This window comes from Amphiura filiformis, chromosome 3, assembly GCF_039555335.1.
Source record: "Amphiura filiformis chromosome 3, Afil_fr2py, whole genome shotgun sequence".
Taxonomy (NCBI): Eukaryota; Metazoa; Echinodermata; class Ophiuroidea; order Amphilepidida; family Amphiuridae; genus Amphiura; species Amphiura filiformis.
Window position 1 is genome coordinate 73,797,927 of NC_092630.1, and position 26,221 is coordinate 73,824,147.

The window sequence follows — 26,221 nt, forward strand, 5'->3', positions numbered from 1 at the left end:
CCTTTATTCCCATCCCTTTTATCTTACACAATTAATCTCGCATTCGCTTACAGATTCTAGAAACCAGCGAATTAATTGATAACCTCATCTCTGCACCATCGGAAACGATCTAATACCATAATTGTTTGGGAGCGTTAGCTATGATTTTGTGCTAGAGATTATGACGAGCTGCTCTTTTGCTAAATGACGCCCGTAGTAAGGCTAGTGGGAGGGCACACACCACTAAATAATCGTCCCATTGAAATACACGGGAAAATACAAGAAAGTAAGTTTGTTTTTCTACCCCATGTAACAACATTTTTAATATTTTGATCAAACCAATGTCTTAAATAAAGATTAAACTTTTATTTAAATTGAATTTTTTTTTACAAGTTAAGACAAACTTGAGAGATACGAACTCCTGAACAGCGCCATCCCGAATTTCAGCCGACACGCTCGCCTCCTTACCAGTTCCGGCCATGATATTGTTCCGAGGGCCTATTTCCCATGTACATTCGATTCGGAACATTTTCTGAACAGATTTGTAATGTTGAGCTCCTATTCTATCGTTTTTATCAAAACAACCAAGAGTCTCTCAAATTTGGTTCCCTCGGGACGCCGATATATTTCGCATAGGCGCTATTTTTTACCGGAACTATGAAAGGTTACACCAAATGCGGAAGGATTTAGTGTAGTGCACCCTGGGAGGGTTTTGTATGATACACTCACTGAAAACTCTGAAATGTCTGCTGTAACTTTCTCATTTGCTGGCAAGGTTGCTCTAGTTACTGGTAGGTAAACATAGAATGGAAAGAATATGTTTTACTTATTCATTTTGTTTGGACTGTTTAGTCAATTTCTTCTTTCCTGGATTGTCATTTAAATTGCTTTTAGTGTTTTTTCATGTTTGTAATTTATGACAATTGACATATTACATGATTGAAATAAATATTATTGTCAAGAAATGTTTTTACATCATTTTTGATTAAAGCTTATTCTCCATCCTCTATTCATGTTTTAAGCGAGTACTACACCCCTGCCCAATTTTGTGCCTATTTATGCATTTTTCTCAAAAATTATCGCGCATTGGTGACGAGTAAAAGATATATATATATTATAGGGGCAAGGACAGTTGTAGTAACTACAAATTTCGAACGTTTGAGGACTTGTTCTCAAGTTGTAGAAGGTGCCATAGGGTGTCTTGAGTGTTAATTGTTTTCATTATAAATGTCGCAAAATATTAATATTAACAATAATTACCAACCTGTTTGACCACTCCATATATTCATACATTGCTCACCTGTGTTTTGATATCATATTTTGTGGTGAAAAATGATTACAAATGTGTAATTTGCAGTCATTTATGGAGCAACGATTTCTGCGTACCGACGGCTAAGTGTGGATGTGAATGTACATTAAACACATACAAACACATACACAGTACCTGTTGGAACTCCCGGTCGGAGCCGGGAGTTTCAATTATTGGAACTGGGGCAAGGACCACAACTACTGGCATTTACTAGTACAAGGAACTTATACGATGTCCTCATTCACAAACTGATACTATCTGTCCATCGTATAAGACTGTTACCGTATAGCAATGTGGTGAAGGAATATTACACAGTCAAGAATAGGCTCCATCATTTTTTTATTATGATCCCTCCCAGTCTCCCGAAACATCAAAACATCAAAAGCGTTGCACTTATACTTACTTAAGACTGTCCTTTTTCACATAACGCAGACAAAGTAGGGCCAACTTGCCTAGAAATGGTCAAATTTTGGCAAGAAATATCTCTGTGTAATCATCACATCGTTATCGGCGATCGAGGTTTTTTTTCTTCTGAAGTTTGGTTGGTACCCACCAGCGTCATGCATGTGATGTGACACAGCTAAAATAATCGACCGGGAATCGGGGATCGTTAAAACGTCAACAAATTTCAAAACACAGAAAGCAGTAAACTTAATGGCGAGCGGTCCGAATTTTGAGCCATACAAGTTTACGTGGTGAACTAGGCATTTACTGCAATGGAAATTTTATTTCAGCACAGACAACAGTTGTAGAGTTACAACTTACACAGTCAAAAATGAGGGAAAACCAGTATTTGATCAATAAATCAATAACTTCTTGCCTTGAGTTGCTGAATTTTCAGTGCAGTAGTTGTAGTCCTTGCCCTATAATATACATCTTACTTCAAATGTGCTATAAATGCAAAAATAGGCACAAAATTGGGCAGAGGTGTAGTACCCCCTTAAAGATTTTTTTGAGGCCTATATTGCATGAAAAGACAAAAGCTTAAAGTAATTAATACTTCTGGAAGAAATCGGATGGATAATAGTGGTATCATTTCATATTGTAATTGTTCAATAAGTAGGCCTATTTGGATGAAAATCAGTCATCAGTCAGTAGGCCTAAATAGCGACTGATGCATGGTGCTCAATCAGTTCAGCACAGATTGCAGGAGTCATGTACGAGTATGACTGCAGAATTTTGATTCCAATCCAAAAACTTATTTTTGTCAATTCTGCACCATATCCATCTTACCGTTTATTCATTTGATGTTTTCATTTATTATCTAAAAGTGTAAATAAAAACAAGATCACTTATTGTGACAAAAATCTGACACTCATCTGATGTTTTTGACAATATTTATGCATGTTTTTATATGGGCACATGCATTTTAGATATAAGGTCACAGGTCAGATCGATCCTCATCCGTAGATTTGTGGTTAAATAATTGTATGTACAACATGAAAATTAGCTGAGAAATCTGTATTTTTATCCATAAAATACAAGATAGAAAATTCAAATACCGTATTTTTTTTTAAAGTTATTTATTTTTTCGGTTTTGGAGTGTCCCTGGACCTAGACCTAAATGCTAGGATCATTCATGGTTGACCTAAAAAAAATGCATGATGTTTTGTGTTTTTAATATGAAAATTGATAATTTATATTCATGTCATACTCTATGATTTCAAAATGCATTGAATTTGAATGCATTTTGAAATTAGAGAATAAAGGTATTGGTTTTAGCCACTGGAGTGCATCTATCGTCTCATATAACACGGGCGACATCATTATATTAAGTAAAACAACGAGGCGAAGCCGAGTTGTTTTACGCCAAAAATAATGATGTCCCCCGTGTTATATGAGATGATAGATGCACGACAGCGGCTAAAAACAATACCATTATTCTCATTCTTAAACACTTCAATTCAAATAGAAATATCATAAGTAATTTTAATCAAATTAAATCCTACATTTTACAAGGAACTACCTGGGGCTTAAAATTGATCAGTCCCGTTGTTGCTATGCGCCTCCGATTGGTTCAAATAGCGAGCATGCATATCGCGTTGATGCACACGCGCCGACCCGTGTGATATCGTGTCATATCACACGGGTAAGAACCAATGAGATTGCAGGAACGTTCTCAAGTGTTTAAGAATCATTAATAGAGTATGATATGAATACAAATTGTTGTGATCGACTGTGATTAGAAAGAGCAGATCTATGGACACCACTGAATCCTGAAGGAATTTGCCAGTTCAAAAGCCGTAATGGCTGCTGACCTGCATTGTTTAAGACCTGGACAAATTTGGCTGACCATCCACTATAAATGTGAATAAATTCATGGTTTACATAATTATATCTATAGACCTCCCAACTTACACAGTGAATGCTCAAGCCCACTTTGTACGAAAGAATATTCTATTCATGATTTTAACAAAAAGCTTTTACAATATGTATGTTTACCATTTGCACAGTTCTTGCTTGTTCTAAAAATACCAATATCAATTTAGTTGCTTGTTACAATGTACATAGCACCAGTAATTAGTGTCCTACATGTAGATACACATGTACAGCTATTTATATACTTGTTGTATTGCAGGAGCCAGTTCAGGAATAGGAGCAGAGACAGCAAGACAATTTGCTGCCAGTGGGTGTTGGTTATCATTACAAGGAAGAGATGAAGAAAGACTCAAGAAAGTTGGAGAGGAATGTCAGCAGAAAGGCATGCCTAAAGATAAAGTGAGACTACAATGAAATGTGAAATCAACTTTGAATTAGTGTACATGTGTTTCTGATGTGCAGTGATGCATAGTAGGTGATAGGTTCAGTAAACACACATCAGGTTGAAAACTTTTGTGATGATGTGGGGTAAAATTACTGCCATCCATAAAGCATTTACCTTGTTTTTCTTAAAAACAGCACAGCATATAGCTTGTTTACATTTTTTACAAAATGTTTTTGAGAGACAAATTTTTTTTGGCCTTATTGAATCTTGATAATGTGTCAATATATCAATACTGGATTGATATATCGCATAATTTGCTTCCAATATATCGACTTCACATAACTATCGATAACAGGCCTAGTTAGAAGAAAGAACATTAATTTCTTGTTGAAAGCAAATATTAATATTATCTGTTATCCTTTCCATTCTGTCTTGCTAAGTTTTCTTTGGGGTATTTCACTCAACTCATATGCAGACAGCAATTTCTAGTATGAGTTAGATAGCTTACCAGGTTTTTAAGATGATTATTGGACCAATAGGCCCCTATTTAAATGATAAATCCTTGGCGCTGCTTAACCCTTTAAAAGGGTTTTGACACCAAAGAAGGTTGTCATTAGGAGAGAAGCTCCTGGAAAGATGGCCATTCAGTGAGACTTAGAAAATATTTGGGGTGTATATACTAAATAAGTCAAAATGCAAAAACCTCAAAAATGAAATGAATTAAAATGTTAAAAAAATTTTGTAATAATAATTAAAATTGATTTGAATTATTTACATTTTGTTTATTCAAAATTGTTTAAAAATAGGTCATTAGGCAACAGCAAAACAGAAAACCAAAACACAGCCCTGGTCAGTTTGGTTCAGTAGTGTAGTACATAGGTATGTATTTTGCTGATCAGTGGTTACAGTATTGAATAGTGTGAGTAAAGTTAATATGGCAGAGCATACACTTATGCATAGAAAGGTGGTTTTTGGCATGCTTGCGGTGTAACAGCAAAAAACGTTGATATCACTACCAAACTTGCAGTGAAATATAATAAAAATGGTTAGTCCTGGCCCTAGCTAGAACCCGGCCTACACCGGATAGGGCAGAGATTTTGACACTTGATTTGGGTTATTGGACCTTTGAGGTTAACGAATCACAGAGGTGCTTTTGAAAGCGGCTGCGAATTCGAGAAATCCAAGATGGCATGCGCCATTTTGAAAATTTTAAATTTTAGTTTTCACTCAATATTCATGTGTAATACATCATTCTATAGGTTTTTGCATACAAGGAATCAATTTCTGACATTATTTTTATGATTGAAGGTCAGTATAACATGTTTACATTCAAAATGGCCGCCAAATGGTTGCCAAAAGATGGGGTTTTCATTAAAATGTATTTAGAATTCAATATTTTAACTTATTTGATGTTAAAAATAACCATGGGTTGCTGATATTATGGTCAGTTGTCTATGTCATTTCTATCATCTCCTGGATATGTTTAAAATCAAAATGGCTGCCAAAATGGCCGCCAAAATCGCCTCTTTTTTTCATTAAAATGTGTTACAGGAGTATTATGAAGTACCAGATTTACAATGAAATGGTGCCAAACATTGTGTTCTTTTGTATTCAAAGTATCTCTCTGGTAAAGGGGTAACAATATGACATCAGCATCAATTAATATGATCTCATGGGCATGTAAACATTCAAAATGGCCGCCAAAATGGCTGCAAAAACATGATTTTTTCATTAAAATGATATTTAAAACAGCATTTTAATAGATGTTGTGTTAAATATTTTCATTGAACGCTGATATAATGTTAAAGGAGTATTTCTATCCAAATTTCTTCCTGCTCATGTGTTTTTACATTCATGAAAGAAACCTAAACCCAAATTTTCATGCAAATCGGACATTCAGTTGGCGAATTATGGGCTATAACATATATTTCAATGGTCCATAGGATTGTGTGTGATACTTTCGTTGTCGACAGAATGAAATTCAAAATCGAACATTTCGGCCCGTTACTCTAGATATAAATTATAAATTTATAAGATAAATTTGCAAGATTCCTTTTGCACATGATCATTATGCACCTAGTAAGGGAGACCGGGGCAGGTTGGCCCCTTTTTCCCACTTATCTGGAGAGCTCAGTTTGTGGGTTAGGAGGCTCTCAATTTGATACTTGAGAGCTGTTTACTCTAGGTAAATGCTAACAAATTTATATGGCTCTGTGACTTATACAAAAGTTATAGTAGTTGTAGGAGAGAGCGAAAAGAAAATTAACCAGGCAGGGCAGGTTGGCCCACCAAACGGGGCAGGTTGGCCCTCTATGCACAACCGTGTGTTATTGCCATATTTCTTTCCAATAAAACATTCTAAAGTTACAACTGCGGTAAGATATCACCTATCATAGTTCCAAGATAATCAAAAATAAAATTCATTTTAGCCATCATGGGTCATTCTTGAGGAAATAGCTAAAATCAAGGAAATAACGTTAACCAATCATCTTATAAAACCCATAACGAAAAACTGAAAGGCTGTGGATAACAATTGTAATTGACTTTTTGTTCATTATTAACTATTCTGAGTGATGAATTACTTTTTATGTACAAATTCCCAATTATAAAGAAATATGATATTGAAATATTGCTATTTCCAGTCAAAAAGTGCTCAAATAGGACAACAATATAGATTTTTTTGTACTATACTCCGCCTTTGAACAATTTTATCCATGGAACTGACTAGTGTTGGTGTGTAAATTGTATTTTGCTTCATTTGACACAAAATGGGTGAAAATGGAGAAAGTATGCATAACTCTTGCCCATAAACACAATGGGGGCAACCTGCCCAGCACAAGTGGGCCAACCTGCCCCATAGTCTATTTTTTGTTTTCCATCAAATTCCATAAAACAGAAACAGGATGGAAAGCTTTCAACTATATGGCATTTTAAGCAAGACCCATACCTTCCAGCAACTTACAATTTACATAATGTATTATGTGCAACAATAGTGCTTTCTTTCCTTTCTTTTTTCTCCAAAATGACCATGCAAGTAGTTTTTAAATTGATAATATTATGTCTCAACAACATGTAATTTATCTGATTTTTAAGGAAATGGTGCCACATGAGTGCTTTCTTCGAGAGCCAAAAATATCTTTGTGGCAGAAGGGTAACGTAAAATATGTCATTCAAAATTATCCCATGGGTAAGTTCAAAGAAATAAAATTGACTCCCAAAATGGCCACCAAAATATTATTTTTTCATCAAAATCTGTTACAGCGACACTAGGTATCTGGTTTTCAAGGGGATGGTGCCATAAAAGGAGAGTATTTTCCCACATAATCATTATAGCATAGCAGTAATAGGAAAACAGCATGGACTTATGGGTAATTGGGCATGTTTAAAATTCAACTTGGCCACCAAAATAATATTTTGGATGTTGGTGTAACAGTCATTTAAAAGAGTATATTATATTCTTTTAAATGACTGTTACAACTTCAACTTTCAAGATACCAGTTTTTACAGGAGATGTCATTTTTCAGCTTCATGGCATATGGTTAACATTCTGTCGTAAAATGATTCTGCCGGCATGCTCATACCAACGGGACCCCTTATATACTAGGTGCATAATGATCAAGTGCAAGAGGAATCTTGCAAATATATTCCCTTTCCAGAGAAACCGCCAACATGTTCGATTTTGAATTTTATTCTGTCGCCAACGAAAGTATAACACACAATCCTATGGACCATTGAAATATACGGTATGTTATAGTCCATAATTCGCCAACGGAATGTCCGATTTGCATGAAATTTAGGATTTAAGATTCTTTTATGAATGTAAAAACACATGAGCAGGAAGAAATTGGGATAGAAATATCCCTTTAACATTATATCAGCGTTCCATGGAAATATTTAACACAACATCTATTAAAATGCTGTTTTAAATACCATTTTAATGAAAAAATCATGTTTTGCAGCCATTTTGGCGCCATTTTGAATGTTTACATGCCCATATGAGATAATATTAATTGATGCCGATGTCATATTGTTACCCCTTTACCAGAGGGATACTTTGAATACAAAAGAACACAATGTTTGGCACCATTTCATTGTAAATCTGGTACTTTATAATACTCCTGTAACACATTTTAATGAAAAAAGACTATTTTATGGCGGCCATTTTGGCAGCCATTTTGATTTTTAAACATATCCAGGAGATGATAGAAATGACATAGACGACTTATGCTTTGTTGTCACCATAATATCAGCATCCCATGGTTATTTTTAACATCAAATAAGTTAAAATATTGAATTCTAAATGCATTTTAATGAAAACCCCATCTTTTGGCAACCATTCGTGCCATTTTGAATGTAAACATGTTATACTGACCTTCAATCATAAAAATAATGTCAGAAATTGATTCCTTGTATGCAAAAACCTATAGAATGATGTATTACACATGAATATTGAGTGAAAACTAAAATTTAAAATTTTCAAAATGATGCCATGGCCATCTTGATTTCTCGAATTGCAGCCGCTTTAGCAAAAGCACCTCTGTGATTCGTTAACCTCAAAGGTCCAATAACCCAAATCAAGTGTCAAAATCTCTGCCCTATCCGGTGTAGGCCGGGTTCTAGCTAGGGCCAGGACTAGGTGTACCTTTCATGCCTCTACTCATTTTAGTTGGAAACTTTTGTTAAAAGATAAACACTTTTAAGTGAATTTCATATAATAGGATATATGTATTTGTTTTCACCCAAATTATTTACAATAAAAGCAGGAGTTTTCACACAAAGACCCAAGTTTGGTGAAATATCTATTCAATTTTAGAAAATCCTAGCAAACCTGCACTAAAGGACTCCTAATTGTGGCCTGCATTTACCCAAACAGAAGCTGTTGTACTGTCACGAAATGTCACTTAACTCAACGTTACTGGGCTTACTAATGATTATGGGTAGGCTATCATAAGTCTTCACCTTGTTTCAGCTTCATTTGGGAATCACTGGCTTTTTAAAAATAAATTTAAATTTAATTGCTAACCCTCACCATGCTCACACTGCCAGGGAGGTTTGGTTGGAGGTGCATGGTCTGTCTGTGGCTCCCCCCCATTTATAGTGATTCACTAGGATCATGGTTAGGGGATGCAGCAGGAAGTCTAGATGGGAGGGGGCAAAAAGAAGAGGAACAACAAGCCAATCTTCTGCATCACACCATGGCTGGTCTGCTGCCAAGTCCAGCATTTTGATGACTATAGGTGAATGTGCAATATGACAACATCTGGGGTGGGAGGAACATTGTACATTTACGCTGTGTCAAGATGAGGAAGGTGCCCTTTCTTTTTCCAATCTCATTTGCTCCCCATTTATTGATAACATTTCCATGTAATATGCCCATCTTCTTTATAGGTTCTGTTGATTGTAGCAGATTTGACAAAAGATGAAGATGTGCATAGGGTGGCTCAAACAACCATTGATCACTTCGGTAGGCTTGATATTTTGGTGAGTATGCATATCATACATACCTTTCATGTACAATTTTCCCAACTTTAAAAGTTTACAGTGGAGAAATATAATGAGATTTGTGTGGACATGTTTGCCAGCAAACATGGACAATTTTGTGAGACTTTACATTATAGCTGTGGAAGTCACTGCAAGTTCAACCGAGAACTGTCCCCATTTGGGCAGTTGACTGCAAACAGCCTAATAATGCATGAGTGTGAATCCCCTATTGTTGATATAAAAATCAGTCCCCAGTTAAAACTCAATGTGTGTAAAATATGTCAATGTCCCCAGTTAGGCATAGAAAATCAGAAAAACATGTCTGTGTTTGGCTAGTTAAGTACAGGGTCCCTGTTTTACGGTAAATACCTGTTGGGGTGGGTGTGCGCTCTTGTATGTGTTTGCCAACAAACATATGACATGTTACATTTAAACCGTGAACCTCTATTCTGGAAAAGTGTTAAAAGTGGTCAAAAGTCTGTGAACCTTTGCTTTTTATCATTTATCACATACCCTGTCATGACCATCAGCTAACAAAGCCATATTGTGCTACATCCCAGGTGATTAAAATGTGTAACACATTGAGCTGTTTGCTTATACATGAAAACTTTAGTGGCATGTAAATTTGTTATCTTATTTAAAAAATCTGCTTGTACATGTATAGGTCAATAATGCTGGCCGTGGCAAACCAGGAGACATTCTGCATACAGAAATACAAGACTATGATTATCTTGTCCAACTTAACGTGAGGGCAGTGGTGCTTTTAAGTAACCTATGTGTTTCACATCTCATCAAAACTAAAGGTAATATAAACATTTGTGTAATTGTGTCTTCTATGTGTATTTGGATGTGGGTTGGGTGCGTGTGCAGTTGTTAACACCAGCAAACAAGGACACACACATGGATAAGCCCCGATAACAGTGGACACTCACCAACCACGGATGTCCATGGTTCCTTCCCTCCACCAGCAAATTGCAAACAATGTAGAAATACATAAGATCATGTCTTGTTTGCCCGAATATGGTCAGGTTATTAAACTACAAGTGGTCTACAGTTCTGAGCATAGTTTCAGTGTATAAAGTCCTTGTTTAGATAGGACCAGGTTTTAGTCATTGGTTGCCAATCCTTACCAGTATACCAGTAGGGGTGTTTATGTATATATGTGTGGCAAAATATTGGCATCAGTCAGCAATATTGCAATTAGGCTAAAGATATTTGGACTGTTAGTCCAACATTGGCCCAAAAACTTTTGTTTGGTTTGAAGTTGATAAAAAGAATGAACTGATTCAAAATGAAACTTTATATTATGAACAAATGTAGGGATTATCGCAAATGATGAATTAATTGAAAACATTTTTCCATATTAAAAGATATATTTAACAGTGACAGTTCATTTTTGTTTCAGGAAATATTGTTAATGTGTCAAGCATAGCTGCCACCAGACCTGTAAGTCAATAAGTAACTTAGATAATTGATTTATTTTCCAATTAAATAATGTGTTGCTTCTAAAGGTAAAAGGTTCCTAAAAGATTGGTTCAAAAGAAATGGTGGATTAAGTCCCTCAGTTTTTGTGTTTCTTTGAAGATAAATGAGAAATTGGTCCAAAATAATGTAAATTGGATGGGGATTGTTTATGGTAAATTGAAAAAAAATAATCAAAAGGAGTAGACCTTTCTTTTTACCCATATTTTGTTTAGTGTCTACCAAAGGTGTAATTTATTTCTCGGGCCTATAGAGTAATAATACTAAAAATAAACAAGATTTTTAAAGGACCAAATGGAAAATAACCTCATAGCGCTGTACAAGCAAACCAAATTACAAAGTGGTACAACTCATTGATTGCTTACAAACAAACCTTTAAAAGATTGAGGAAAAAAAAGATTACAAAATTATATAACATTGCCAATTAAATTATGTTCATGTAACAGGCTAAGACAGTAGTGATAGTCCAAATTTTAATGCTGCCTTGGTGCATCATTGGCAGTGTCATTATAGTTGACTCAAAAACATGAGTGTGTTCATTCATTGCAGAGATGTGATTATGCTGCAGTAATCTGAGCAGCAATGTGCTGATCTGATGATTCAGATGTATTTTGAGTTGAGTAAGGACATTCAGCAGCAGTGGTGTGCCAAAGTAGCGGCTTCAGGTTGTTAGTCTGCAACATCATGCACAATCATACTTCAGGGGTTGTGATCCCTGGGTTATCTACAAAATCATGTGTAATCAGGCTATTTTGGGTACATTTTAGCCACTCACCCCCCCCCCACACACACACCTTAATTGTGAAAACGCCCCAATAGAAAAACATTGTCAGTAATGTGAGAAATTCAATGTTGCAAATAGATTACTTTTCATCAGACCACTGCAACATGATGATATCTTTGCATAGAAATTATGCAACTCTCAATGATAATCTTAAATATTATGAAAATGTGATAGGGAATATAACTGATATGTTGCAGCTTACTTTTGAAACTATATGAAGTTTGTATCGCATATATATTAACAAAATTCATTTCAAATTAAAAGTGAGTCCATTTTTTGTGTGTTTTTGTACATTCTGTGTATCTGATTATTGGGTTACTTTACCTCTTACACAGATGAACAACATGGTAGCATACAGCATGACAAAAGCCGCTATAGACCAATTTACCAGAGTGTCAGCCTTGGGTAAGGATATATTTGTATAATAAGCATCAATATTATAATCATCGTCAGTGATTGGTTGTTTTATACTCGTGTAGCACACTCACTTTTTAGCACACATTATGCTATACCATAAATATTTGCCTAATGGTGAACATGGGCTCCTTTGCCTTATGAGGGAGTTCCCTCCTTTGAAAATCCCAACAAGAATTAAGCGTCAGTGCCATTAATGTGGTGAGATTTTACAGCAGGGTACATTTAGTTGGTGCCTAAAGTTCCAGTTATTTAATGGAAGCCCATAGTGCCATTAGGTGAATCTTTATGGTAGATGAGATGACATGTGACATCATGCTAAACATTTGGTTGGCTGTTTTCATTGTTCTTTACCCAGCAGTTCTGTGTGCTTGTATCATGTATTGCTGAGGGCCTGTGCTTTTAAAAGTCACACCAAATCAGATTTGGATCAATGCTGCTAACTGTGAACTGGTCATATGGACCAGTTACCTTTCACCTCATTTTATAGATCAATTCCCCAGAGTGTCAGCCTTAAGTAAGGACTTTCAACACATTTCCTCACAAACGAGTTGCAGTCAGAATACAGTCCATACAGCATCTTACATGTATTGTGTATTTGCAGTAGCAACACCTGTAAGTTTGCTACAGCATTTTTTCCACAGCAGATGCAGTGTTGTAGGTATTTTGTCCAATAACTCAATAATGTAATTATAAATTGTGTAAATTGAAACAAAGGTCTATGCTTCATTCTTAGCAAGACAAAAATCCAACATTTTTCACCTTGCGTTTTGAGGTTGTAGAAATTTTTAGCTTGCTTATCCCATTTGTCAAAATTGTTTCATAACAGTTTCCTTATGTAAATAATTCCTGAAGAGCATGTAGTACAGCATATTTTGAATTTCAATAATCGTGCCTCTAATAATAAACTAATAAAAAACAAAGTACAAGACAAATTTTGCTTTTCAGAACAGTGCCCTGTTTAATGTAAGATATTTATCTCTATTTATGTTGAAAACAAAACTTGTGTATGTTACCTTTCAGATCTGGCATCTAAGCAAGTTAGAGTGAATGCTGTCAAGTAAGTCACATATTTGTGAACATATCTAACCTAAGAAGGTTGAAGCATATAGGCCGCCTCCTTCTTCATTATTTAATATACAATTGGCCGCTGAGATGCAATGAGAGAGGTATCATGAGGACTTAAGTTGAGATTGCCCAAGTAACGACTGTGAACTCAGGTAGTACATACATATACGTACAGTAGTAAGACTCAGGACCGGTAATCCAGCGATAGGGGTTCAATCACCGCTGAGTCCTGATATTTTTTCAATATTTTCATATGCCAGTTTGCTCGAGCCCCAAACACATCATTTAAATAATAATTTCTTGGGCTTGCATCGTTTATTTCTGATCCTCGCATATATTAATTTGTGTCTCGCATTGTCTTACGCCCTGCTAGGATGAAGCATATAGTCCGTCTCCTTTTTCATTATCTAAGATTTTTTTGTTACGTGGTCCAAAAATGTGGTCCAAAAAAATGTTTTTTGTGATTTTCTCCAAAAAAATTAGCATTTTAGCCCAAATTTGACCTCACAGATGAATTTATCAAGTCTTATCATTCGAAATATGTATACTTTTATATACTTTAGACCAACAATTTGGCAGTTATTTTTTCTGAGGCCCAAAAGTTTTGGTAATTCCAGAGATAAGACCACCCTTAAGGCTGGCCCTCCTGCATAATGAGGGATATAAAGAGAGATATGATGGGATAGAACAAAACATCACAGAACAATACAGGACAAGACAAGACGAGACTGGCTATGTTGAATCAGGGACAAGTCAATTCATATCAGTCAGATAGCAAAAGAGCAAAATAAATAAATCATTGTAAAGGAAAAAAATCAAATTTGTTTATATCAAATATATTGAGTGTCTTAAATTTTTTAAATATCTCTTTGGTATGAGATAGGTAACCAGAGTTGATGATAAAGCCCATGGCACTTTTTGAAGTTTGAAGAGTTGGTCTAGGCTAGTTTAGTATGGTAGAGTTTATTTGAAACAAGTTACATTTGGGCCCTCAGTGTGCACTGCTCTTGAGCCCCTTGTAAGCATGGGCCCCCTGTAAACCTGGGCCTGGTTGCATTTCGCCTGTTAATTACACCCCTTTCTCAGTGGGCCTGACAGGCTATATCTAATATCACTTCTGCTATTCTTTTTACCTTTCAGTCCAGGCTCAATTATGACACCCATGCACGAAAGGTCAGGAAGGTCACTATCAGAAGTTTTAGAGGTATGATCACTAATTTGTTCTTTGTCTTAAAATAAATTAAATTGTTATATTATTATTTTACTCACACATTTAGTCTTATGGCAATCTTGACACCCATGGCAGAGGTTATAAAGTTAATATGCATTTAGTCTCCACAGGGTTATTCCCTTTCTTTGGAGCTCAGGCAGCACACCCCATCAAAAAATAATTTGAGTACTCCCATGAGATTTTTAGTACTTGCAAAAATACAAACTAGTTTGCCAAATATAAGATATTGCTTAACTGCCTCCACAAATAATCATCAAGTACTTAAATATAAGTTCACCTCAAGTTTTGCAGTGACGTATTTCAGTGGTTGCTGTATCGAGTCGCGTGTGTTAAGTTCGTCATGAAGAGAGTAAATGCACACGCACAAGGGCGGTTTGTTGGCACGCTTGTAGTGCAAACGCAAAAAAGCACTGATGTCACTCCCGAACTTGATGTGAACCAAAGAATAGGTCCACAGCTTTTCTGTGTGCCATGTTTGGAAGTTTTAAATATACCAGATAAATATACTATATAAACTGGACTCAAAAAGAAACTTATAATTTTTCACAGGGTCATATCTTAAAATCCTCTCCATAAAAATGAACAAAAATTGCACACATGATTGCTTCAATACTCTACTCTAAACACATGTCAGTAACCAAGCAGATGTGCAACTGACACAACAGCAAAATGCACTGACATGGAGCACCTTTCTGGACACATCCCAACAGATTAGTTTTGTTGGGTTCCAATTTTTCGCCTGTGCATTTTACTGTTGTATCAGTTGGACAACTGCTTGGTTACTGACATGTGTTTAGAGTAGAGTATTGAAGTTATCCTGTGTGTAATTTTTGTTCATGTACAGGCGAATAATTGGAACCCAACAAAAGAAATCTGTTGGGATGTGAATTTTGGTCCAGGAAGGTGTTCCATGTCAGTGCATTTTGCTGTTGTGTCAGTTGGACAACTGCCTGGTTACTGACATGTGTTTAGAGTAGAGTATTGAAGTATGCAATTTTTGTTCATTTTTATGGAATGGATTTTAAGATATGACCTTGTGAAAAATTATAAGTTTCTTTTTGAGGCCAGTTTATATATATATATACTAAATAAGATAATGCAGAAAATGCCATCTAGTTAAACTAATTATTTTTCCTTCTTTTTTTCTCTGATCAGATAGCAAAGAAGCTGCACCCACTGGGTCGAATTGGAGAGCCAATTGAAGTCGCTAAAGCTATTCTGTTCCTAGCATCAGATGCAGCATCATTTACAACAGGAGAAATGTTGGATGTATCTGGGGGACGACTGTGTTCTTGTCCTCGGTAAAAGATACTGGGAGCAAATCATAAAAGTTTTTAAAATTTTATTTGTTTGAATTTGTTCTACTTATAATTTGGGTATTTTAAGTACTTACAACACATTTTGTATATTTCGTTTGACAGTAATCATGTCAAATAGTTTACAGTATGTACTTAACAATATGGTTATGAGTGCCATGATTCGTCGATACACTATGTGGATTCTGAAACAAATGTGACAAATTAACCTCATGTATCTTGATTTGACAAGATTCTAGCAGTGAGAGAACTGAAAGCAATGGAATGATCAAGGTTTTGTAAACTTCCACTTTTAAAGGAGTGTGATCCTAGCATTTTCTTTTTGTGACATTTTTCACTAGATGTCTATGAAAAAAGTTTATTTCAAAATGTCAGTTGATTCTTATTTTGCATTTGCGAGTTATGCATGATTTTACTGCTCCATAGGCCACTGTGTTGTAATTTTGTTCTGTATAACAGAACGTAATTCAAATTTGACTATATTTTTGATACAAGCAATTTTCTGTACATAAACATTATGTCAGAGGTTTCCAGTGGTATAAAATCTCAACTTTTTTGGAGAAAAGTAGGGGGATGAGGCTGTGGATCACAAAATGCCCCTTTAATCAGAAAATCTAAAAGATCATTAAAAATCAGATTTCTGCATTGTTTGTCATAAATTGGCCATTCAGATACCGATCCTGATCAGTACTTTAGCAAAAATTACTATTTGATAATCATCAACTGTAACTGATGGCAAATAAATCCTATATGAATGGCATATGCTTTTTGTGAATTTAGGTGAATGTAAGTTGGTAATCTATTGACATGTGCAGTCACAAGCATTGGCAATTGTAATATAGTAATTAAATAATTCTTGGCCAATCTCAAACATACCTGTTGCATCTATGTAGCGTATTAAGCATGTACACAATGTAAGGCGCATGCATGCTTTCTTCTATACCGCGTTACATGTGCGTGTGTGTTTATCGTGGTGGCACTAGCGTTCAGAGCATTCAAACTTGGCCAAGAATGACCTAATTTACCTGTAGTATTTGTCTTTTTGTGACTTTTGTAATTCATTTTACAAAAAAGAGGTTAACATGTTAAACAGAATATTTTGATAATTCAATGTATTTTAAAAGATTTAGAATGAAAGCAATATTTTTGATATAATTATTTGTGCATGACTTAAACATTTCATACATTTGTTGGTGGATTATTTATGTAACATTAAGAAACATGGTGCACTCAGGGTTTACTTAAACGCATAAATCACACATATTTACGCGTTCACACACTTTGTGGACCCCTTCGCATCCAAAGTCCAATGCGTACAAAATCTTGGAAAAACGTACGCATTCAAATATTGCAAGATTTGATATATATAGAACACCTGATATTATGATTTATTCTCAGCTTCTCTGTATTATTTTCTACATAAACAAAAGTAAAATGAGCAGCAGCATAAGCCGCCTGACACCTGACTCGCGATGCATTTACAAATAAATTGATTAATTAATAGACCTGAATTTTGCTTTTCATTACGGCGATGACATTCGCTGGATAGCCTTCAGACCTCTACACAATCTCCCCGCTCATTTCCCCGTCCCAGTTCGGGTTAAGGATATTGGCCTCAACGTGTTGTCCGATGCACACTAAATATAGTTTTTCATCATGTATCTGGCACGAACATGCGGTTGTATCGAATGCGGAAAATATAGTGGTACTTTTTTGGTTTCTGAAACCATTCGGAGACACTACCGAAGATGCCAATGAAGCTAGTGACACTAAATATGGGGATCTTTAATAAGAAATGGAAAGGGGCATTTGGTGAGACCTAAATTCGATGAGAGCTATATTCGATGAGAGCAAAATGTACAACATATGGGGTCATTGGGTGAGAGACAAACCATTTGCATCTAAATTGGAGCCTTTGGGTGAGAGCAAAAACGAAGCCTCTAAAATTTAATTTCGAGTTCTAAATGGCTTCAAATGGCTTTGCTATTTCAAAAGAAGTAAATTTAAAAAAAACAGTGATAGATGATTCATATCTGTTAAAATGGAAATATAAGGGAAGTTGGGTGACAGATCGAAAAGAAAAATAAGGGGTCTTTGGATAACAGACCATGTGCTCATAACAAAATATGGGATCTTTGGGTGACAGCAATGCTGAAAACGCGGGGTCGTAAGGTGGTACTACACCCCTTGTGACTATTTTTGTATTTTTCTTAAAAAATAAAAACACACTGGTAACAAAAGTTATGTATATTATAGGGGTAAGGAATCCAGTTACTACACTGGAATTTCAGTGGCTCAAGACAAGCGGTACGTATTTATGATAAGAAAAGAGATACTGCTAGAATGTACCTCATACACAATGAACCACTTGTCTTGAATCACTGAAATTTCAGCGAAGCAATTGGATTCCTTGCCCCTATAATATACATAATCTTTGTCACCAGTGTGTAGTTATTTTTTGAGAAAAATGCAAAATTATTCGCAAAATTTATCAGGGGTGTAGTACCAATAACGGCCCTACATACACATTACCTCAAAGTAGAGGTGGGATGTGTAGATGAGATCGGGTACTCCAAAAACACACAATGTCTTCCAAAATAAAGAATACCCTTTGGGCAATGTTTTGGACCTCTTCAGAGGAAAAATTAACAATTGAAAGGGTCCAAAAAATTTGAAAATACCCTTCAGCAAAATGCTTAAAGAAAACCCTGAATGCACTCAGTGTTTCTATACTAGGCTAAGCCTTTAAAGTTATGATGTACAAGCTTATAATATGATTTTTTTTTCAAATTGATTTTTACTATTTAGGGGCATCTCTTGGATTAAATTATTATTTTGTCGTAAAAATACTACAGATTTATGTAGCAATTGTAGCTATGTGGGATCATTATTAAACATGAAAGTAATTTTATAATTCATATTTTATGCCAGAGTTGTAATTTATAAATGACAATAATGTCAAAAGTCTGCATATTCCATGTTTTGACTTTGTACTGCAGCAAAAGGGGTTTGGACATTTCCATAAAGATGTGATAGCTAAAAGGAAACTCTAAAAGACACTTGTGAGTGGTATTAATGTCAATGAGACAGCCCTGGGTATGCGCTCTAGTGTTTCCGCAGGTAGGCATGCTTGTGTGCAATTTTGCAAAACAAGGTGTTTTCAGATGAAACATAATTTCAGAACACATATTCGTGAAATTGAAAACAGGTCAGTTTCCAAAAGACTGTTTGTTTCAGTCAGCTGTACCAAAAATTCTCAGTGATGGCTTTGTATTATTGCATATTGACTATATTTCTACCCAATGTTAAATAGTTTACTGAAGTAAACAATATAACATCAGTGAAATTCTATAAAAAATATGTTGTTGGGATTTGATGAGTCAGACCTACCAGGATTCTAGCTAGCCCAAGTTGAGTGCCTGCTAAATTTACTATTAGAGTGCTGTTCAGGGGCACAATCTTTTTAGCGAATGTGGGGGATCCGGGAATAAATTGCTGCCCTCATTTGCTGACTGTCTGGGTTGACTTCTCAGAAAATTATGTGCAAAAAATATGATGTGCTTTGCAACAGGATTCCTTGCGCAGTTGTGTTCAAAGTGACCTTTTGACCTAGTTTGTTGTTTTTATACCTTTAGAGCACGATTTTTTCACAACGGCCCAGTATACGGGCGACACTAGTCAGTCGCACTATGGCGCACAACCAAAGTTGTGTAAGAATATTTTCACAAGTCCGACACGATAAGAACTGCAAGTTATTCAGTCGTCGCAACAAGGTATAACATAATTACATGCACAGTGTAGATGTGTAATGGAGTTAGTCTAATCCGGGAATAGGATGGGGGTATGATGAAAAAATCATTTGTTAATAACAAAAATTAAAATGTTTGAAAATTATTTAAAAAAATATTTTAGCCTTATTTGGTATCACTATAGACGAGACCATGGCTATACTTTGGTATCAAATATAAGAGCATGATATGTTTGTGTAGACAATTCAGAGGGAAGTTACAACCTCTTTAGTAGTAGATGTGTTACAAACAAATTGCGCTCTTGCTGGTTGCTGTATTTGGATTGTGCGCTACCATATTTGCACAAATTGTGATATGCACTTTCGTTATTGGTCGTCTTGTTTTAGGCTGATTGATTTTTGGACAGGGAAGATGTAAAATTCACATTTTTGACCAAAAATCTTGTTTTTGACAAAGAAAAGTTTCTGAAAACATAATAATGATAAAATTTGATGGTTTTTTTTCACCCAATACAAAATTTATTGGTCTCGCTATGAGTTTTAAAATATTGGACTCGACTACCTCTTGTCCAATATTTTAAAACTCATAGCTCGACCAATAAATTTGTGTATTGGGTTCAGACCATCCAATTTTATATCATTATTATGTTTTGATGAATCCAAGTGTGTGAAAATATTGGATTCAATACATAATGATAAAATTGGTCAAATTGTTGTCAACTTGTAAAATTGGTTGGAAATGCAAAATATTTCACTTGAATATATACGATAAATAAGACATATCTGGGACAGCCATCCCTATATTTTACTGAGCACCTGTACCAAGTTTTGGATCAAGTACAGTGAGCATGAAAGGTACATGTGTAGGCACAATTGCACAACACTTAACCTGTAAGCAGGAAACAATGCACATTTATTTTGCTCAACTGACTTTGACAATATTTCACGGTGACCTGTCAATGATAATGCTCCAGTGCACTGCTATGATATTGAAATAAATGAAAGTTGATTGACTGTACCAAGCAACAAACCATAAAAGTGCAGGTACAGGTTTGCTTTGCTGGTTTAACATAAAGTATAGGCAAATCTTGTTTTTCTGACTGATTGTTGCCTCTTTTTAGGGCCTTCAAGTACTGATATTTTCTCTTATGAAAGAGGTACAGACTGCAACTTTCTTTTTAGTTTGTTCTTTGCTAGATAAAATAATACCACATTGCAAAATGAATGCATGTTTTGTTGTATTTCAGTATATTACACCAGGTATAGTCAGCTAATACTAGTAATACAGGGCGTATCTGTCAACTACAGCATTTTGACCAAATACCAAATACTTGATAATCTGGTGGCTTTTTTGCAAATTGTATATTTTATTTTCACACACCCTGTATGCATAATGCTTGAAATTGCTTTTATACTGGTACATAATTTGCGGAATCATTAGCAGTTAAAGCCGCACTCAATCAGAGTGGATCATCTACAAATATATGCAATGGCCTCGGTGACATTCTCCTTCCAGGGAAAAATAGCATTAGTAACTGGTAAGTTGATAAAATTTTAATTTTAAAAGATTAACTGAAAGGTATAAATGGCAGGAATGGGAAATTTGAGATATAATTGGTTTGTAATTGTATCTTTAAATCGGCAAAAAGTAAATTTTGTTGCCTTTTATAGTTGCTATCTCAAAAAATAAGGCCGTAATCAAACAAAAAACATTTTCCAGATATGTAATCTCAAGATTAAGAAGAAGAAAAAAACACCTTTTTTGGAAAGAGCTTTTTTTTATAAAGTTACAAAAAAAAATCACTTTTTTGATTTTCTCATAATTCATAATTACACCAAATCTGTACTAGGCCTATATATTTAGATTCCTTGATGTCTTACCGGATACTTCTATATGTGTTGTGTGAATAATTATCATTATAAAGTAATGGCACCGCTACTACATGCATGGCTGTGAGTGCACATCTGCCTTTTACATTTAAAAATGAACAGGCCTACTATGTTTAAACAAAATTTGTCAATCCTATGTTTTTGGTCTAAATAGACCTATTTGATGTGATCAATAATAGTAGTTCACACTGATGTGTCACAAACTGAGGGTTGAATGCTTGTATATTTTTGATCACTTTTTGGAGGTTATGGGTGGCTTCCCATTCCTGCCCGTAACACATTTGTAATGTTATACTGGTCCACATTATGTGACACTTTCCAAGACTCATGAATCAACAACAGGCAATGCCAAATGATAGGGTAGGATTGATGTTAACATCAGTATTGAGATCATCTAATGACTTATGGTCATGTTGGCATCTTCCAAGCATGTATATGTATATGCACAGTTTTTCTTACAGGGTTCTATATTATTGAACAGGTTCAGAACTTTTGTTTTGCTCATCTAATCTGTCATGGTCGTCATATATGGAAGAAATCTTGCCGTCTAGTCTCCTTTGTTTACTTTTCAGACAGTTCTATTCCCGGGTTCTATTGCATCAAGCGCAGTCTCATCCTCTGTTGTTATATCACCTTCCTTTGCCTATCTTAACAATTCTTTGTTTTCAACCCACATCTCCCATCAAGCTTCTTACTAATCAGTCCCAGAACAACGCCAAATGTGGATTAAAAGACCTTTGACCTTGGATGTACAACAGCATGTTATGATCTAATGGGAAACTGTGCACATCAACAAACACCATTTCTATCAAAAAGGCAACGGCCGATATAATTTGAAACCACATAAATTACTAGAGTTGGTTCTTCTCTTGGATTTGGACCAAGCTTTAGAATATCGACTGTTGCTTTTTGAAATAAAACAAACCAGAAATTTATCACCCATTGTAAAAGATATGGCACATGTACCAAATACATGTACATACATTGGCTGACCTTGTGGATTTCCTGGCCCAGCCATGCTAACCACAGAAGGAGATTATACGATTAACCTAGTGCAGCTATTGTCATAGCAGGGTATTATTAGGTAATACTCCTGATCCATATTTGGCGTTCTCTTGGACTGCTAATGTGCAAACAATGACTTCTTGCATGGGTACAGGTAACTGGAAATTGTCTGCTGCAATAATTGCTCTCTCACTTATTTCCCTTCTCTTACTACTCAGGGCTCTTATTTAGCTCTTGTTCTTGCATATAAAATCATGTTTAACTTTTCTTGTTGATCCTGCCTGCTCTGTTTCCGTGCAGTTCTAAGTGTGGTTCCTGAGGTTCCTGAACTTCTCATCTGCTCTCCATCAATCCTGGCATTTCCAAGTGCAATTCATCCAAAGGCAACTTCTTTTACTCGGCAGCTATTGCTTGGAATGATCTTCTGGAGCAAGCTGTGTCTTTTGTCACTCTAGTGGCATAAACAGTCTCTTACAGATACCATGTACTGACTGTTGTGTTTGCTTGTTGCCTCTTGTTGTTCCAAGTATATCTTTGTCCTGTAGATTTTCATTATTTTTTCAACATTTTTAATTTTGGTTTGTTATGAGGGACATTGTTTGCCTATCTCTGAAATTTTTACAAATAAATTATAAATATCAATAAATAAATGGCCTAAAAAGTCTAATATTATAAACTTATTGACTAATTTTACTGGGTCCTTAAAAGTTATTTATATTGGGGATTCTGTTTTTTATGTTTTCTCACCTTCCATCCATACAGGAGCTAGCTCAGGAATAGGAGCAGAGACAGCAAGACAATTGGCAGCCAGTGGGTGTTGGATATCACTGGTAGGAAGAGATGAAGAAAGACTTACAAATGTGGGAGAGGAATGCCAGCAGAGAGGCCTTCAAAAGGAAGAGGTATGAATATTTTATTGAGCTTAATTGCTAGCATATCAATTTATTACACTAAAAAAGTCCAAATTCTAATTTTAAAATAATGTAACAGTAGTCCATTAAAAATATGATACAGAGAATTGTTGCAAAATGAAGAATATAGTACACAGTTTGTGTATTATGTGACTGATGCACATTTTTTTAAAACTTACGGGGGCGTAAGTTGAGACTTAATTGACTCGGACAGTAACATAAACCGAATAATTCTCACCTATTATGAGCTGATCATAGTAGTACTGATCCCGGTACTTTGATATTTGACAGCATTTTAAAATCAGACTTCCCATCTTCGTGGCCAGACTTCTTTAGTTCTCATTGTGGTGTAACAGCATTCAATTGTGTTATACAACCTGGCATTGAGATCAGTTGCTGAATGATTGCTCTCCTGTTTCAAACTCTCCCAGTACTTTATATATTTATATATTTTTACTGCAGGTGCTGCTAATAAGAGCTGATTTGAAAAATGAGGCAGATATTCACAGAGTTGTGCACACTACTATAGATCATTTTGGCAGACTAGATATTTTAGTAAGTTGCCTGTAAATATTTCAGCTCCACAAATTATCTTTAGCTGCCCCTGTCAATATGTCAAAAAATTCTTTAGCTCCTCATCACATGTCTAAGATGAAACCCGTAATGTACAATCTTTTAACATTTGTAATGTCAGATGTCCCAGCTTACACCAAAATGGAATCAGCCAAATTTGTTGCGTTTGTTCGGTCAACAGAGCAATTATTTAACATAATGTCACTGAACTCCATATTAAATGGCTAAAAAACCCAATCGGTTTTTTTTCACTTTAACTAGTTGTTTTGGAGCTTTTTGGCTTAAATTTGACAGAAATCTTTTATGAGAGTAATTACTATTATTACAGCATTTTGAGTGAAGAATAACAAAATTAAAATTTGATGCAAATGCAGTAAGTAAGAAATTGTTTGCACATTTCTACACTACCATATTGTTTTTTGACACATTTGTAGAATGTTATATGGAAAAGGTTCCTCATAACAATATGTCTAAAATCTGTCCCCTTTTTGACCCACAAAAAATTTGCTTGCTCCCACTACAGTTTGGCTCACCCAAAAATTTCACACATATCATGCCCAAGAAGAACTGCACAGGATTTCCCTTGACAAATATTATCTACCCTGGCATTCCCTTATTTCTTTACCGGTAATTTACAGGACTTTAAGTAAAAAGCAAGGTTTATTGTTTATTGTCAGAATGCTGTAATAGAATATTCTTTATCTTTTAAAAAATGGTACACTACTCACATATATAATATACATCCACATAATTTATTATCTCTATATTTGGTTGCACAGGTTAATAATGCTGGTATTTTCAAAGGAGGAGATATACTTAACAGTACCATTGAACAGTTTGATGAATTATTCCAGATCAATGTGAGGGCTGTGGTTCTTTTGACTAATCTGTGTGTTCCGTATCTTACTAAAACTAAAGGTATCTATTTCATAAGGGGGAGGGTAAGAGTTTGAATTAAAACACAAATAACAATGATGTACTTGAGAGTAAGGTATTAGACCATGATGTGATAGGGGAGTTATTATTTATTGCTAGAATAGTACTACCGTAAAAACTTGATAGTTATCATATGTGCTTACTATCCAGCGCTTTTAAATCATGCAAACATGAAGAGCCCCATCCATAAAAGTGTAAAGGGTTTTGAGCAAATCTCCTGCAAATTTGTGTCTCAACCCCATTAGCTCAGTTGGTAAAGTGCCAGACTTAGGTACAATTTCATTTTTTTTAAAGTGCTTGATAGTAAGCACATATGCTAACCATCGAGTTTTTACGGTAATACATAATACATTGCAACAATTACATTCATGTTTGTTAATATGGACTAACTGTTTTTGTACTATGGCAGGAAGTATTGTGAATGTCTCAAGTTCATATGGAACGAGACCGGTGAGTTGATAATCTTGTCATAATAGGACTAAAAATATAGAAATACCATTTATGACATAGTATCATAATGATCATAAGGGCACATGATTAGAGGCTTACATCCACATTCCAAGCAGCATAATTTATCTTTAATATTATTATTATCATTGTTGTTGTTGTTGTTGTTGTTGTTGTTGTTGTTATCTATATAATAATATGCATCGTCTGTGTGTCTATCTGTCTGTGTGTCTATCTGTCTGTGTGTCTGTCCGCCTATTTTCTCAGAGACTAGGGGTCGCACGTTCCTCCAACTTGGTGGGTGGATGCAGCTTGACCCCATACAGAATTGGTTAGTGGGTCAAGGTCACCCAAGGTCATATAGGGGTCATCTGAGGTCAAATGAGTAAAAACTGTTTTCCTCAAACTTGATGGGTGGGTGCGTCTTGACCCGAGACAGAACAAGTTTGTATTGGTTAGTGGGTCAAGGTCACCAGAGGTCATCTATGGGTCATTTGAGGTCAAATTAGTAAAAACTGTCATATGGGAATGCAACATTATTGGGTGGGTGCATCTTGACCTAAGACGGAACAAGTTTGTATTGGTTAGTGGGTCAAGGTCACCCAAGGTCATTCACGTGTCATCTGAGGTCAAATTAGTAAAAACTGTTTTTCTTGGAGACTGCAGGTCGCATGTTCTTCAAACTTGATGGGTGGGTGTGTCTGGACCCAAGAGAGAACAAGTTTATATTGGTTAGTGGGTCAAGGTCACCCGAGGTCATCCAGGGGTCATCTGAGGTCAAATTAGTAAAAAATGTTGTATGGGCATGAAACTTGGTAGGTACAGTCACCATTTAGAGCCAAATTTTGGTAAGGTCATTTTGGGGTCACCAGGGGTCATATGAGGTCAAATTAGCAAAAACTGTCGTATGGGCATGGAACTTGGTGGGTAGAGTTACCATCAG

General features: G+C 35.5%; 1 protein-coding gene across 1 annotated transcript in view; it reads left to right on the forward strand.

Annotated features, from left to right (window-relative positions):
* The first annotated feature begins 687 nt into the window (after positions 1 to 687).
* LOC140147489 (uncharacterized short-chain type dehydrogenase/reductase y4vI-like) overlaps positions 688 to 26,221 on the forward strand; it is a 29,876-nt gene continuing 4,342 nt past the window's right edge. Inside the window, exons 1-14 of the mRNA XM_072169266.1 lie at positions 688 to 770; positions 3,867 to 4,006; positions 9,381 to 9,473; positions 10,138 to 10,276; positions 10,879 to 10,919; positions 12,075 to 12,144; positions 13,177 to 13,213; positions 14,362 to 14,425; positions 15,608 to 15,754; positions 20,958 to 21,054; positions 23,174 to 23,313; positions 23,785 to 23,877; positions 24,675 to 24,813; positions 25,241 to 25,281. Coding sequence (XP_072025367.1) covers positions 722 to 770; positions 3,867 to 4,006; positions 9,381 to 9,473; positions 10,138 to 10,276; positions 10,879 to 10,919; positions 12,075 to 12,144; positions 13,177 to 13,213; positions 14,362 to 14,425; positions 15,608 to 15,754; positions 20,958 to 21,054; positions 23,174 to 23,313; positions 23,785 to 23,877; positions 24,675 to 24,813; positions 25,241 to 25,281 — 1,290 coding nt within the window. The 5' untranslated portion in view covers positions 688 to 721. The remainder of the gene's footprint in view (positions 771 to 3,866; positions 4,007 to 9,380; positions 9,474 to 10,137; positions 10,277 to 10,878; positions 10,920 to 12,074; positions 12,145 to 13,176; positions 13,214 to 14,361; positions 14,426 to 15,607; positions 15,755 to 20,957; positions 21,055 to 23,173; positions 23,314 to 23,784; positions 23,878 to 24,674; positions 24,814 to 25,240; positions 25,282 to 26,221) is intronic.